General features: G+C 44.9%; 1 protein-coding gene across 16 annotated transcripts in view; it reads right to left on the bottom strand.

The window, feature by feature from the left end:
• tsga10 (testis specific, 10) overlaps nucleotides 1–16,160 on the bottom strand; it is a 243,823-nt gene that overhangs the window by 47,664 nt on the left and 179,999 nt on the right. For all 16 annotated transcript variants that reach the window (XM_038818645.1, XM_038818643.1, XM_038818648.1 and 13 more), the window contains 2 exons: nucleotides 15,791–15,959; nucleotides 9,564–9,674 (listed from right to left, as the gene is read on the bottom strand). In XM_038818645.1, the coding sequence (XP_038674573.1) occupies nucleotides 9,564–9,674; nucleotides 15,791–15,959 (280 nt within the window). The remainder of the gene's footprint in view (nucleotides 1–9,563; nucleotides 9,675–15,790; nucleotides 15,960–16,160) is intronic.

Consider the following 16,160-nt stretch of genomic DNA (forward strand, 5'->3'; position numbering starts at 1 on the left):
ACTCCAGGTGTGGCCTCACTAAGACCTTATACAATTGCAGCTTAACCTCCCTACTCTTAAACTCCATCCCTCTAGCAATGAAGGACAAAATTCCATTTGCCTTCTTAATCACCTGTTGCACCTGTAAACCAACTTTTTGCGACTCATGCCTTTTGCTGTTATTCCTCACATGTCAACATTGTATTCCACCTGCCAGACCCTAGCCCATTCACTTAACCTATCCAAATCCCTCTGCAGACTTCCAGTATCCTCTGCACTTTTTCCTTTACCGCTCATCTTAGTGTCGTCTGCAAACTTGGACACATTGCCCTTGGTCCCCAACTCCAAATCATCGATGTAAATTGTGAACAATTGTGGGCCCAACACTGATCCCCGAGGGACACCACTAGCTACTGATTGCCAACCAGAGAAACACCCATTAATCCCCACTCTTTGCTTTCTATTAATTAACCAATCCTCCAGGATTGCTACTACTTTACCCTTAATGCCATGCATCTTTATCTTATGCAGCAACCTTTTGTGTGGCACCTTGTCAAAGGCTTTTTGGAAATCCAGATATACCACATCCATTGGCTCTCCGTTATCTACCGCACTGGTAATGTCCTCAAAAAATTCCACTAAATTAGTTAGGCACAACCTGCCCTTTATGAACCCATGCTGCGTCTGCCCAATGGGACAATTTCCATCCAGATGCCTAGCTATTTCTTCCTTGATGATAGATTCCAGCATCTTCCCTACTACCGAAGTTAAGCTCACTGGCCTATAATTTCCTGCTTTCTGCCTACCTCCTTTTTTAAACAGTGCTGTCACGTTTGCTAATTTTCAATCTGCCGGGACCACCCCAGAGTCTAGTGAATTTTGGTAAATTATCACTAGTACATTTGCAATTTCCCTAGCCATCTCTTTTAGCACTCTGGGATGCATTCCATCAGGGCCAGAAGACTTGTCTAACTTTAGCTCCATTAGCTTGCCCATCACTACCTCCTTAGTGATAATAATCATCTCAGGTTCCTCACCCGTCATAGCCTCATTTCCATCAGTCACTGGCATGTTATTTGTGTCTTCCACTGTGAAGACCGATCCAAAAAACCTGTTCAGTTCCTCAGCCATTTCCTTATCTCCCACTATTAAATCTCCCTTCTCATCCTCTAAAGGACCAATATTTACCTTAGCCACTCTTTTGTTTTATACATTTGTAGAAACTTTTTCTGTTTTTATATTCTGAGCACGTTTACTCTTATAATCTATCTTACTCTTCTTTATAGATTTTTTAATAGCTTTCTGTTGCTCCTAAAGATTTCCCAGTCCTCCAGTCTCCCACTAATCTTTGCCACTTTGTATGCTTTTTCCTTCAATTTGATACTCTCCCTTATTTCCTTAGATATCCACGGTCAATTATCCCTCTTTCTACTGTCCTTCCTTTTTGTTGGTATAAACCTTTGCTGAGCACTGTGAAAAATCGCTTGGAAGGTTCTCCACTGTTCTACCAGAAAGTCTTTGCTCCCAGTCTACCTTAGCTAGCTCTTCTCTCATCCCATTGTAATCTCCTTTGTTTAAGCACAAAACACTAGTGTTTGATTTGACATTCTCACCCTCCATCTGTATTTTAAATTCCACCATATTGTGATCACTCCTTCCGTGAGAATCCCTAACTATGAGATCATTAATCAATTCTGTCTCATTACACAGGACCAGATCTAGGACCGCTTGTTCCCTCGTAGGTTCCATTACATACTGTTCTAGGAAACTATCGCGGATACATTCTATAAATGCCTCCTCAAAGCTATCGTGACTGACCTGGTTAAACCAATCGACATGTAGATTAAAATCCCCCTTAACTGCTGTACCATTTCCTGGTAAATCTCCTCTGCACCCTTTCCAATGCTTCCACATCCTTCCTTTATTGCGGTGACCAGAACTGTACGCAATACTCCAAATGCGGCAGCACCAGAGTTTTGTACAACTGCAACATGACCTCATGGCTTCGAAACTCAATCCCTCTACCAATAAAAGCTAACACACTGTACGCCTTCTTAACAACCCTCTCAACCTGGGTGGCAACTTTCAGGGATCTATGGACATGGACACAGAGATCTCTCTGCTCATCCACACTACCAAGAATCTTACCATTAGCCCAGTACTCTGTCTTCCTGTTATTCCTTCCAAAATGAATCACCTCACACTTTTCTGCATTAAACTTCATTTGCCACCTGGCAGCCCAGCTCTGCAGCTTATCTATGTCCCTCTGTAACTTGTAACATCCTTCTGCACCGTCCACAACTCCACCGACTTTAGTGTCATCTGCAAATTTACTCACCCATCCTTCTATGCCCTCCTCCAGGTCATTTATGAAAATGACGAACAGCAGTGGTGCCAAAACAGATCCTTGTGATACACCACTAGTAACTGGACTCCAGTCTGAACATTTCCCTTCAACCACCACCTTTTGTCTTCTTCCAGCTAGCCAATTTCTGATCCAAACTGCTAAATCACCCTGAATCCCATGTCTCTGTATTTTCTGCAATAGCCTACCGTGGGGAACCTTATCAAACGCTTTACTGAAATCCATATACACCACATCAACTGCTTTACCCTCATCCACCTGTTTGGTCACCTTCTCAAAGAACTCAATAAGGTTTGTGAGGCACAACCTACCCTTCACAAAACCATGTTGACTATCTCTGATCAAATTATTCCTTTCCAGATTATTATACATCCGATCTCTTATAAACCTTTCCAAGACTTTGCCCACAACAGAAGTAAGGCTCACTGGTCTATAATTACCGGGGTTGTCTCTACTCCCCTTCTTGAACAAGGGGACAACATTTGCTATCCTCCAGTCTTCTGGCACTATTCCTGTAGACAAAGATGACTTAAAGATCAAAACCAAAGGCTCAGCAATCTCTTCCCTAGCTTCCCAGAGAATCTTAGGACAAATCCCATCTGGCCCATCTATTTTAACACTTTCCAGAATCGCTAACACCTCCTCCTTATGAACCTCAAGCCCTTCTAGTCTAGTAGCCTGTATCTCAGTATTCTCCTTGACAACATTGTCTTTTTCCTGTGTGAATACTGACGAAAAATACTAATTTAGCACCTCTTCTATCTCCTCGGACTCCACGCACAACTTCCCGCTACTTTCCTTGACTGGCCCTACTCATTCTTTTATTCCTGACATATCTATAGAAAGCTTTAGCGTTATCCTTGATCCTACCTGCCAAAGACTTCTCATGTCCCCTCCTGGCTCTTCTTAGTTCTCTCTTTAGATCCTTCCTAGCTAACTTGTAACTGTCAAGTGCCCTAACTGAACCTTCACGTCTCATCATTACATAAGCCTCCTTCTTCCTCTTGACAAGTGTTTCAACTGCTTTAGTAACCCATGGTTCCCTCACTCGACCACTTCCTCCCTGCCTAACAGGTACATACTTATCAAGGGCACGCAGTAGCTGTTCCTTGAACATGCTCCACATTTCCATTGTGCCCATTCCCTGCAGTTTTCCTCTCTATCCGATGCATCCTAGGTCTTGCCTTATCGCATCATAATTGCCTTTCCCCCAGATATGACTCTTGCCTTGCAGTATATACCTATCCCTTTCCATCACTAACGTAAATGTAATCGAATTGTGGTCATAATTGTGGTTTCCTTGCATGATAGCGTCAGCATGGCCCGAAGCCTAATTTCTATTTCTCTGACAGGCCTCCCAATGGCTTGGAGAATCACTCAGCTTGTTATGTGAAGTGTGCAATTTCTGGCATGCTTTCTGAGGCAAGGCTATGTTTCGAGCTTTGACTTTTAGAACAGTACAGCACAGAACAGGCCCTTCGGCCCTTGATGTTGTGCCGAGCAATGATCACCCAACTTAAACCCACGTAACCCGTATACCCGTAACCCAACAATCCCCCATTAACCTTACACTACGGGCAATTTAGCATGGCCAATCCACCTAACCCGCACATCTTTGGACTGTGGGAGGAAACCGGAGCACCCGGAGGAAACCCACGCACACACAGGGAGGACGTGCAGACTCCACACAGACAGTGACCCAGCCGGGAATCGAACCTGGGACCCTGGAGCTGTGAAGCATTGATGCTAACCACCATGCTACCGTGAGGCCTTTTGATGGAAGGCAGATCAAAATATTTTGACAGCACAGATGGGTCGAAAGATTGCCCCCAGTTTTCAGATACCATTCCAGAGATCCTGGTGGAGGACATCAGAGCAACATAGAACAACTGCTCAGATGTCAGAGGCTGCAGGAGCACTCCCACATCAACTATGAAGCTGGGCTGGATAGAAGTGGCTGGGCAGAGTCAATGCTGCCAGCATCAGAGTTAAGTGGAGAAAGAAGTTCAGTAATCTCAGAGCAGCAAGGGTCAATACAGCTCTTCACCTTCCCAGCTCTCTGAACACTTGACCTATTCCAATCCTACATGTTATTTTTTGGTTCCAATTTCCAGCCGATGTTAACATTCTTCCTGAGTAACACAATCCGTCTACCTTTGTGACCTTACATTCATAGAATCTCTACAATGCAGGAGACCATTCGGCCCATCGAGTCTGCTCCGACTCTCTGAAAGAGCACCCTACCTCTGTCCTATCCCGTAACCTCTTCCAAACTTTAGTCACAAAGGGGCAATTTTAGCTTGACCAATCCTCCTAACATGTACATCTTTGGACTGTGGGAGGAAACTGGAGCACCCGGAGGAAACCCACACAGACATGGGGAGAAAGTGCAAACTTCACACAGATAGTCGCCCGAGGCCGGAATTCAACCTGGATCCCTGGCACGGTGATGCAACAGTGCCAACCACTGTGCCACCATGCCACCCCCTCCGAGGCGCCTGGGGTACAGTCTGTGCACACCACACATGCTCCAATACAGCAGGTGGAGGTAGGAACTCCCACGGAAGCAGACAGTTGGGAGGGCGGACCGACCCCAGGGACTAGCTGCCACTCTGATATTACTTTTTTTTTTGGACATTACTAGACACTCTGTTTTCTTGCAATTTATTCTCAGTCCTTTCTTCTCACTTTCACTCACTATTCTATCCAAAAGCTTTTGCGGTTTCTCTTCAGAGTCGGCAAGAAGAGTATCATTAGTGTAGCTTATATTTTTTAAGTTGCAACCTCCAGCTAATAATTCAGAAAGTTCTTCAATCTCTCCAATAATATTTTAATAAACAATTTTATTGAGGTAGTTTTTGGCTTTGTAAACAGTTACAGACATCAACAGAAAGCAAAAAAGACAAAAATGTGCAAACATCCACGTACATTCAATACTTCAATCGTAACATACAGCACAAGCCCGCTCCTCTCCCACCGGTACTATCCAATAGTATTTTCACCATACAAATTGAATAAATCTGGGGAGAAAATATAGGAACATAGAATATAGGAACATAGGAATTAGGAGCAGATATAGGCAATTCAGCTTTTTGAGCTTGCTCCGCCATTCAATCAGATAATGACTGATCTCTTCCTGGTCTCAAATCCACCTCCGTACCTGTTCCTCACATCCCTTTGACCCATTTTTTAATCAAAAATATATCTATCTCCTTCTTTAAATGATTTGATGATTCAGACACCACCACACTATGGGAAAAACAAGTTCCGCAATTCACCACCCTCTGCGAGAAGTAGTTCCTCCTCATCTCAGTTTTAAATCTACCGACTCTTAACCTATATCTGTGACCTCTCGTTCTAGATTTCCCCACAAGGGGAAACATTCAGACCTATTCTCCTAGCCTATCTATATCCACCTGTAAACTCTATCTTCTCTTCACTGCCTGTTTTCCCACCCATTTTAGTATCATTTGCAAATTTTGCTATGTTATACTCTACCCCTGCTTGCAGATCACTTATGTAGATTGTAAACTGTTGAGATCTGACCCCTGCGGCACCCCACTAGTTATAGTTTACCAGTCACAGAAGAACCCATTTCTGTCAGTCAGCCAATCCTCAATCCAATCGAGTATTCTGCCCCCAAATCCACTGCGAGCTCACCTTCCGGATCAATCTTGTCAAATGCCTTCTGGAAGTATAGATATGCTACGTCCACAGGTTCCCCATTATCAACCTTGCTGGTTTGCCCTCAAAGAACGCAAGCAAGTTTGTCAAGCAGGACTTACCTTTCATAAAACCATGCTGACAAGTGGATTGAGCTTTGTCTTTCCAAATGTTCAGTCATCTCCTCCTTAATGGTTGATTCTAGCAACCTCCCCACCACAGAGATCAAGGTAACTGGTCTAGTTTTCTACTTTTTGTCTCCCCCTTTTTGAATAGGGCTATCACATTAGCATGTTTCCAAACCACCAAGACTTTTCCAGAATCCAGGAAATTTTGAAATAACTTAACCAATGCATCCATTATCTCTTCTTCCACCTCCTTTAATACGCTAGGGTGCAGGCCAGGAGACTTATCTGTAATCGCCTTAGTTTATTCAGTACCTTCTCCCTAGTGATGGTTATAAAACCAAGTTCCTCTGCATTAACTGCAGTTTTTGGAAAGTTTTTATTATCCTCTACCGTGAAGACAGAGGCATAATATTGGTTCAGTGCCTCTGCCATCTGTGTTCCCTACAGTATTATTACCTCACCCATATCGTCCTCTAAAGAGCCAACATTTACTTTAGCTATTCTCGTCCTCCTTATACACTTATAGATGCTTTTGGTTTCAGTGTTTATATTTTCTGCTAGTTTCCTTTTGTAGATCATCTTAGCTTTTTTGATTTAATTTTTAGTAGCCTTTTGCTGAACCTTAAAGTTCTCCCAATCCTCTAGTCTATCGCTAGCTTCTGCAGTATGGTATGCCCTAGTTTTTGCCTTTATGTCCTCTTTTACTTCCTTGTTTAGCCATGGAACGTTTTTCTCCCTTTTACAATTCCACTTCTTCTCAGGAATATACTTAAACTGAGGGGCATTTAATATCTCCCTGAACATCTGCCATTGCTCCTCAACTGCCTTATCCTCAATTATTTTGCCCAGTCTACTTGGGTCAACTCTTTCCTCAGGCCTGTATAATTACCTCTGCCCAAACGCTAAAACTCTAGTATTGCATTCTTCTCTCGCTCAATCTTAATTTGAAATTCTAGCATGCTGTGATCACTTCTTCCAAGACTTCTCTTCTAATCTTCGCAAAATTGCTCAGATCATTGTCAAATTTTACGGCTGCAGTTTGTTTCCAATAAAGATTTCTTATTATTCTCTGATCCTTGCCATCAAGGTCAAGAGACTCTAACATACTCATCAGCTCTTAATACTTTAGCTGATCATGTTCCTAGCCCTAGCCCTAGCAAATGCTTTGCTACAATCAATAAAACACATAGGAAAAACAGCAACACATAAGAAGGAAAACAATGAAGCCAAAAGTCCAAATGTAATAGTCACCAAATAAATTGAAAAGTTCAGAAGATTTTGGAATAGATAAACTAACTCATCTTTAAATAAAGTTTACAACATGGAAGAAATCCTAGAAGACTTAAGTAAATCAATATTTATTACTCTATCTAAAAAGCCTACAGCAATTGAGGGTTAAATCCATCATCAGTCCGATGCGTCACATTAAAAAAAATACTTGAAGGATCTTAGTAAAAGGAGCCCTAAATGGCTGCCGGTTCCAAAAATTCTGAGTATTTCCAGCTGAAAAAAAAAGTTCCTTCTTCAAGTATTGATGAATAGGGCTAGGAACAAGATAAAGCCAGGGATTTCAGCTTTTCAATGTGGTTTTGTCAGAGATAGATGAGAAATAAATGCTTTCTTTACATGTATTCTATCAGAAAGAGTCAGAGATGAAAAAAGATGTATTCTCCCTATTACTTTTCAACAGTTCCTCCCACCACAACCTTCAGTGCACAATTACAAGGGCATACTGCTTCTGATCCAAGCACACTCAGTCCTTCCTTATTTAAGAAGGGATATACTAACATTAGAGGCAGTTCAGAGAAGATTCAGTAGGATGATTACTGGCAATAAAAGGGGTTGAATTTATGAGGAAAGGTTGAGTTGGATGGGCCTATAGCATTGGAGTTTAGACGAATGAGCGGTGAGCTTATTGAAACATTTCAAATGCCGAGAGGGTTTGACAGGGAGGATGTTTCCCCTCGTGAACTGGGGGCACAATTGCAGAATAAGGCATCTTCTATTTTATAATGAGAGGATAAATTTCTTCTCTCTGGTCATTAGCCTTTGCAATTCTCTACCCCAGGAGCAGTGTCATTGAAGGGGTTAGGAGGGGTTTTATACAGCTCCATCATAATCTCCACGGTTGTGCATTTGGAAGGTGCTATCTGAGGATCTGTAGATTCGGCACAGACAGTGGCCCAGGCCATGGGGCTGTACCTTCAGGTATGATATTCCTGATGTAGGGGTGGGAGGAGGCTACATCCTTAACCAGGGTTACCCTAACCCGGCCTGAGTCTGGGAGAGGCGCAAGAGACCCTCTGGGGATTAGGGAGTGTAATTAAGTTTATTAAATCCTTTTGTTTCTTCTCAGTCATCACTTCCTTGTGGTCACTGACCTGGATTTTACAGTCTTCTACCAGCAGCCCTTCTCACTGAAGTCTTTTGAGAGGCCCAATTACATCTGGCACTGATTCTTGAAGTTATTGCTGCAGTTGCTACCTTTCCTCCTGTTCTAACTGCTCTTCCAACCAAATGAAACTAGCAATAAATAGCATCAAAGTTCAGCACAGAAAGCTTTCTGGCTAAGATGAGGAAAACAAGTTGCAAAAGAAGTGCTCTTGATCGCCTACTAAATTTGTAGCTGCGTAGCCCTTCAAATATTATTTCTGTATCTCTGAGACAACAAATCCACAGGTTTTACTGGAGGGTCAGGCCACTGATTAGGGTCTTCTGCTAACTTAGCTAAACTAGTGTTGAGGTGCCAACTGCATTACAGGATCCCAATTTTATATTCATAAAGCGCCCGTCTGTCTGTTGCAAGTACCTGGCCCACTTCTAGATGTATGATTTGTATAGAATCGTGGAATCCCTTCAGTGAAGAAGGAGGCCATTTGGCCCATCGAGTCTGAACCGACCATCTGAAACAGCACTCCACCTAGGCCCACTCCCCCATCCTATCCCTGTAAACCCACTTAGTCTTTGGACACTAAGGGGCAATTTAGCATGGCCAATCCACCTAACCTGCACGTCTTTGGACTGTGGGAGGAAATCGGAGCACCCGGAGGAAACCCACGCAGGCATGCGGAGAACGTGCAGATCCGCCCAGATAGTGACCCATGGCAGGAATTGAACCAGGGTCCCTGGCACTGTGAAGCAACAGTGCTAACCACTATTGGCAAATGGTGGCAGGCAGAAGCTCCTCAGGAACATAGTATTTTAAAAATACAGTCGCAGAACTTTAACTAAATGCCTTGCCCAACCTGTTTGCATCGGGTGGACAAGGTGTAAATTTGATTAAACCATAGCACTCTTACTCACAGTCCAGAAGAGATTAATACTCCCTCCGCAGACAGGGATTAGATATCGGAACTGAATGGACATACTTCCTGAGCAACTGGAAGAGCTTTTTTCCCCCCACTGACCGACTTCTTTGTGATACTGACCTTGCTACTAAGCATATTCTCCACCTTGGATATCTCAGTGATGTAATCCTGGATTTTGATCTTCATGTCTTTATTCTCCTGAATACATTCTTCAAATTTACGATTCATTGACTATAACAAATAAGATATTCAAAGATTAAAACATATCAGACCTATAAATTAACAAAATAACACTTGTGCACAGTCAGTTATTTGGCTAGAAAATCCCTTTGAAGTTTTACAATGTTCTTATGTTCTTATGTTCTTGTGAACATGGCCAGCTCATCGTATTCGCCCACCACCTCCTCCATCTTCTGGATCACCTGGTCCTGGGATTCCAACCTCTGCTCCATGCGATCAATCCCTGCCTTCATCCTTTGAGAGGAGGGGGGCCCCTCGGGCCTCTCATGCTGCCTTACAGCCCCCGCCCTTCCAGGACCTTCACCCCTCACCCTGAAGGGGCCATACCCATGAAAGGAGGGTGGGTGCAGGGCAGGTATGAAGGTGCCTCTGGAAGGTCTGGGAGGAGGGAGAAGGGGGAGTCCTGGAAGGGAGGGGCCAAAAAGGGGAGCGGGAAGGCCTGAAAAGGGGGTCCCCTCAGCGACCCCATAGCAGGGTGTCAATGATTGGGGAGTGTGGGGTAATGGCCATTTGGGTGGGGGAGGGCCCACAAGCTCACTTAGAGATCGGAGGACCCTTTCAAAATGGCGAACCCGATCTCTTGAGGAGCCGGTCTGGCCAGTGAGTTCAGCTCCCCAGTGATGAATATAATTCTAAGGCTGGAATTTAACGGAAACATTTCTAATTGTGGCGGATTATGCAGGGTGTTTCCAGCTGGCTCTGCCGCCGAGTTCCCCACCGCTATCAAACGACTTGTTCCCCCAACCCTCAAGTGAGGACACCTTGCTATGGGGTCCTTGGGGGACACCCTGCTTTGGAGATCCTGGGGGGTCCCCTCCTTAGGCCTCCTCACAGCCCCCCCCCCCTTCCAGGACCTCCACCCTTCACCCTCCCAAAGGCCCTTCTTACCCGCACTCCCTCATCCTTCAAACCTCTCCCCCCCCCCCCCCCCCACTCATCACCCTCCTTTCATGGGCATGGCCCTAGTAGTATCACCCTGGCACCCTTGCACTGCCACCCTGGCACCGTTGCACTGCCACTCTGGCACTGCTCCTGCCAGCTTGGCAGTGCCAAGGTGCGCAGGTTCCAGGGGGAGGACCAGGAGTCCACCCTGCAGTATCTCTAGCCTCAGAAGAACCGGGAGACCCCCCCACCAAGTGTCTTACCGCAAGTACTGAACGGCGCTCGGCCGCGACCTCCCTGGGGAGGCTGGTAGATCCTGGGTAAGTTCGCCTAAGTAGGTTTAAAACTACTAGCTATTTCACTCTCATATGCAGATTTGCCAGAAAGTGATCCTGCCCACAATTGCGTTAGATCTCGTTGAGGCGTGGCGAGCCGGGTAAATCCTCAAAATGCGATTTAGCATGGCCAATTCACCTAACATATTCAATAAGATTATGGTGGATCTGATTGGGGCCTCATCTCCCCTCCCCAATAGTTCATAAATATATCAACCTCAGCCTTGAATGTTTCAACAACTCAGCCTCCAGTTCCCTAGGATAGAAAATTCCAAACATTCATGAATCTCAAAAGAAATTCCTTCTCATCTCCGTCTTAAATGGGAGACCTCTTATTCCAAAACTACATTCCCGAGTTCATCCTTGCAGCATCTACATTGTTGGTCCCCTTCAGAATCTTACATGTTTCAATAAAATCCCATCCCAAATGCCAAAGCGTATAGGCCCAGCCTGCACTACCTTTCTTCATAAGATAACCTCTTCATGCGAAGAATCAACCTAATGAACTTTCTCGGAATGTCCCCCAATGGAAGTATATCCCTTCTTAAATTCGGACACAAAAACTGTACGTGGTATTGCAGGTGCGGCCTCATCAATGCCATTGTTACAAGGTTGGGGATCAAGGTTATTCCATGGTTTTGAACAAAGAAAATAAATTTTACTACAAAAGTCAGAAGAGCAAAATAATCTACAACATATATCTTGGCCGGGATTCTCCGTTAAAAGTCAGCCCTGCTACCGCAGCCAGTGAGAATGGAGGATTTGGCACTCAGCCAAAACTCTATTAACTGCAATGGGACCGGAGAATCCCACTGGCGTGAATGAACTGAGAATTCCACCCCTAATAGTCTGACATTCTAGAACGAGAGTTCATAGTCTTAGGATAAGAGGTAGAAAATTTGAAACAGAGTGGAGGAGAAACTACTTCCCCCAAGGGTTGTGAATCTAGCATTTGCTACCCCAGAGTGCGGTGGATGCTGGGACAGTGGGTAAATCTGAGGAGTGAGATAGATTTTTAATTGGTAATGGGCTGTAGGGTTATGAAGAACGGACAGGACAGTGGAGTTAAGGCCAGGATGAGATCGGCCATGATCGAATGGTGGACCAGACTCGATGGGCCAAATGGCCAGAATTAAAATGAGTTAAATATGAATTAGGAGGTCTTATGGTGCAGTGGGTAGCAGCTCGGTCTCTCAGCTAAAAACTCTGGGTTTGAATTTCACTCGAGAACTTGATGGCCAAGGAAGGTGCAGTCAAACAGTTTGAGTGTGTCAACCTGCAAATCCTTCCAAACACACCAATGGCTAGCGATAAGTGCGGGAGAGACGCCTGGTCAGCCACACTTCATGTAGAATGGCACCCCTCAGGCCACAAGTCCCTTGCAACAGACCAACAGCTTGTATTGGGAATTACTAGCTATGGAAACAGACAAAATCTGTCTCAATGCACCACAAGGTGTTGGAAGAGAACGGGAATAGAAATAGAATCAACAAGCAAACTGTGCTCAAACACCTACACACTGCACATGAAATGGAAGATACAACCAAGATTATTACGACAAAGGATTTCTCATCAACTCACCCAGATGCCAGTGACCACTCTGAATCACAAAATCAGTCTCCCGCATGGGGCATTTCAGTGCTCCACTTTTGAATATATAGCTTCCAAATTCCCTCAAAAGCTGCTCTGACTCAGACTGCCTCAATGACAGCTCATCCCCAGAGGGTTCAATCTCTTTTCCTGAGAATGTGTTCCCCTGGATTCTCAAAGCTGCATTCCTGCCTCCAATTACCAGTACACTTCCAGCTATTACGCAGACTGTGAGCTTCAACAAACTGGCACAGTCCACAGGTTTATCCAAATTCCAGTCTCCCAGCTATACTGACCTATAAATGTTTTTTCTGACCCTAACTGCCTATAGCCTGCTAACAGCAGCACCTTGTTTAAATCCAGTCTCTTTCCTTGCTGTAGAATACGCACTCTCCTAACAAGCACCACAAATGGAAACTAGAGAATCTTCATAGGCTGCACCCATCTCCATGCTGCCATAGTTTTTCAAGATTCACTGAATGCTATTAACTAATTTAACTCTAACTCCCAAAATAAAACACTCACTAGATTGCATTTTGTCCCTAGCTCTCAAGTTAATTAAGTCCATCTGCTGTTTTAGGATCTTATCTTTCTAGCTGTTACCCCCTTAAGTCAATGTGGCCCTAATCTTAAGTGTAATATCTCCATGGGCAGGATATGCCATGCAGCCCATCACGTATTTCACAGCTGTGGCCCGCCATTGGCTGACAGTGGGATCTTTTGGTTCAGCTGTTGTCAATTTGGATTTGATTTATTGTCACGTGTACCGGAGTACAGTGAAAAGTATTCGTCTGCGTACAGTCCAGACAGTTTCATTCCATAAATGAAAAAACACAGGACAGACGTAAATACACAATGTAAATTCATAGACACAGGCATCGGGTGCAGCATACAGGAGTGTAGGACCACACAGTAGAGAAGGTGCGTGAAGAGATCAGTTCAGTCCATAAGAGGATCATTCAGGAGTCTGGGAGCCGCGGGGAACAAGCTGTTTTTGAACCCGTTAGTGTATGTTCTCAGACTTTTGTATCTTCTGCCCGATGGAAGAGGTTGAAAGAGAGACTAACCCGGGTGGGAGGGGTCTTTGATTATGCTACCCGTTTTCCTAAGGCAGCGGGAGGTGTAGACACAGTCAATGGATGGGAGGTGGTTTTGCATGATGGACTGGGCTGTGTTCATGACTCTCTGTAGTTCCTTACGGTCTTGGACCAAGCAGTTGCCCTACCAAGCTGCGATGCAGCCAGATAGGATGGTGCATCTGTCAAAAGTGATGAGTCAATGTGGGCATGCCAGATTTCCTTAGTTTCCTGAGGAAGTATAGGCGCTGTTGTGCTTTCTTATCGCAGCGTTGACGTGAGTGGACCAGGACAAATTGTTGGTGATGTGCACTCCTAAGAATTTGAAGCTGTCAACCATCTCCACTCCGGCCCCGTTGATGCAGACAATACTTTGCTTCCTGAAGTCAACGACCAGCTCCTTAGTTTTGCTGACATTGAGCGAGAGATTGTTGTTGTCGCACCATGCCACTAGGTTCTCTATCTCCTTCCTGTATTTGGCTCATCTTTGTTCAAGATCTGACCCACTACGGTTGTGTCGTCAGCAAACTTGTAGATGGAGTTAGAGCCATATTTTGCCACACAGTCGTGTGTGTATCGGGAGTATAGTAGGGGGCTACGTATGCAGCCTTGTGGGGCTCTGGTTTTGAGGACTATCATGAAAGAAGTTGTTGCTTATCCTTACTGATTGTGGTCTATGGGTCAGGAAGTCGAGGATCAAGTTGCAGAGGGAGGAGCCAAGTCCTAGGTTTTGGAGTTTTGATATGAGCTTGGCTGGGATTATGGTGTTGAAGGCGGAGCTGTCGTCAATGAATAGTAGTCTGATGTAGGAGTTCTTGTTGTCGAGATGCTCCAGGGATGAGTGTAGGTCCAGGGAGATGGTGTCTGCTGTGGACCAGTAGTGGCAGTATGTGGATTGCAGTTGATCAAGGCATACTGGGAGTATGGTGCTGATGTGTCACATGGCCAAACTCTCGAAGCACTTCATAATGATAGATGTCAAGGCCACTGGACGGTAGTTCTTGATTCATGTTACCTGGTTCTTCTTTAGCACCAGTATGGTGGGGTTTCCCATTCAATGCATCCCTTGACCGGGTGACCTGTAGCGGGGGGCTGCCGTTGGCAGGATTGGGAGATTCCGCCAGTGTGAAAGGCTGGAAAATTCTGTACAGTTCGCAAAATTCCGGACGTGCAAGTACCTGAACGCCTCAGACTCTACGAACCCATACTTCTCCACCAACTCCTCCATTATTTGTCCAGACACTAGCCTTTGGCCATATCCCGAATCACTGCAGTACCGTGCACAGATACCTCCACTCTACTCTATGAAAGACCTTCTCTGTATCCAGCGTCACAATTGCTTCCTGCTCAGCCCCCAGTGCCCGAGACAACACCACATTCAACAGGCACCGCACATTGGAAGACAATCACCTACTCTTCACAAATCCCCCAATCACCAGCGGGAGACACCTCTCCAACCTGAGCGGCAACACCGTCACTAAAATCTTTGCGTCAATGTTCAACAACGTGATTGGTCGGTATGACCCACATTGCACCAGGTAAATATCCTTCTTCAAAAGGAGTGAATTGGAAGCCTGACTCATTGTTTCTGGGAGCACTCGAGCCACCGCATCCCAAAATGCTTCCACCAGCGGCTGGGCTAACCCATCAGCAATCGTTTTATAAAACTCCACCGGGAACCCAGCCAGCCTGGTGCCTTCCCTGTCTGCATATTCCAATTGCCTTCCTGGCTTCCTCTGTCCCAGCAGCTCCCTCCAATCGTTCCTGGTCCTCCTCTTCCCTTGGACACTCCAACCCCTCCAAAAATCAACCATGTCCGAATCATCTCCGGAGGTTCTGAGTTGTACGTTTTGTAAAACGCCTCACTCTATTCACTTTCTCCGGGGCCTAAACATACACCCCTAAACCTACACACCCCTACACCTACACACACACACACAACCCCCCCTCCCGGTATCAACTGCCGTGCCATCTTATCCATGGACATCAGGTCAAACTGTGCCTGCAACAGCTTCCTGCTCGCCAATAGCTCTGGGTCACCTGTCGCAGACCCAATCTAGCAGTTATGTCGTTTCCACCCAGTACATTCTACACTCTTGCCACCTTCAATGCTTCCTCCAAACATCTATCTGGGCTTCCAAGAGGATTATTTGAATAAAGTCAGCTGACACTACTAACTGATGAGCTACGTTTTCAGATTCAATCAAAAGTTACTTTCTCTTACCTGATTTTCGTATTTTAATTTCGACAGCTGCTCATGGAGGTGGTTATTTTCACGAACTGCTGTTTCTCTTAATTGGCTGATTTCTGATAATTCAGAATTGATAGCGTCACACTGACGTTGAAGACTGGAAATGTCATTTTCTTTATTGTTGACAGTCTCATTCAAATGACTATAGTGTCAGAACACACAAAGGTTAATGCATTGCCAAATTAGCTGAACAAGTTAGCTAACTAGTTAATTCACCTTACACAAGATAACTTTGTTGTCGTTGTGACAACTTCAGCATTAGCTGTCAAATCTAGTGTTCTTGAAACAGCATGGTCCAAGACACCATATCATATACTCCAATTATTGTCTGGCCTGTATGGCA

Source organism: Scyliorhinus canicula, chromosome 14 (assembly GCF_902713615.1).
Source record: "Scyliorhinus canicula chromosome 14, sScyCan1.1, whole genome shotgun sequence".
Classification (NCBI taxonomy): Eukaryota; Metazoa; Chordata; class Chondrichthyes; order Carcharhiniformes; family Scyliorhinidae; genus Scyliorhinus; species Scyliorhinus canicula.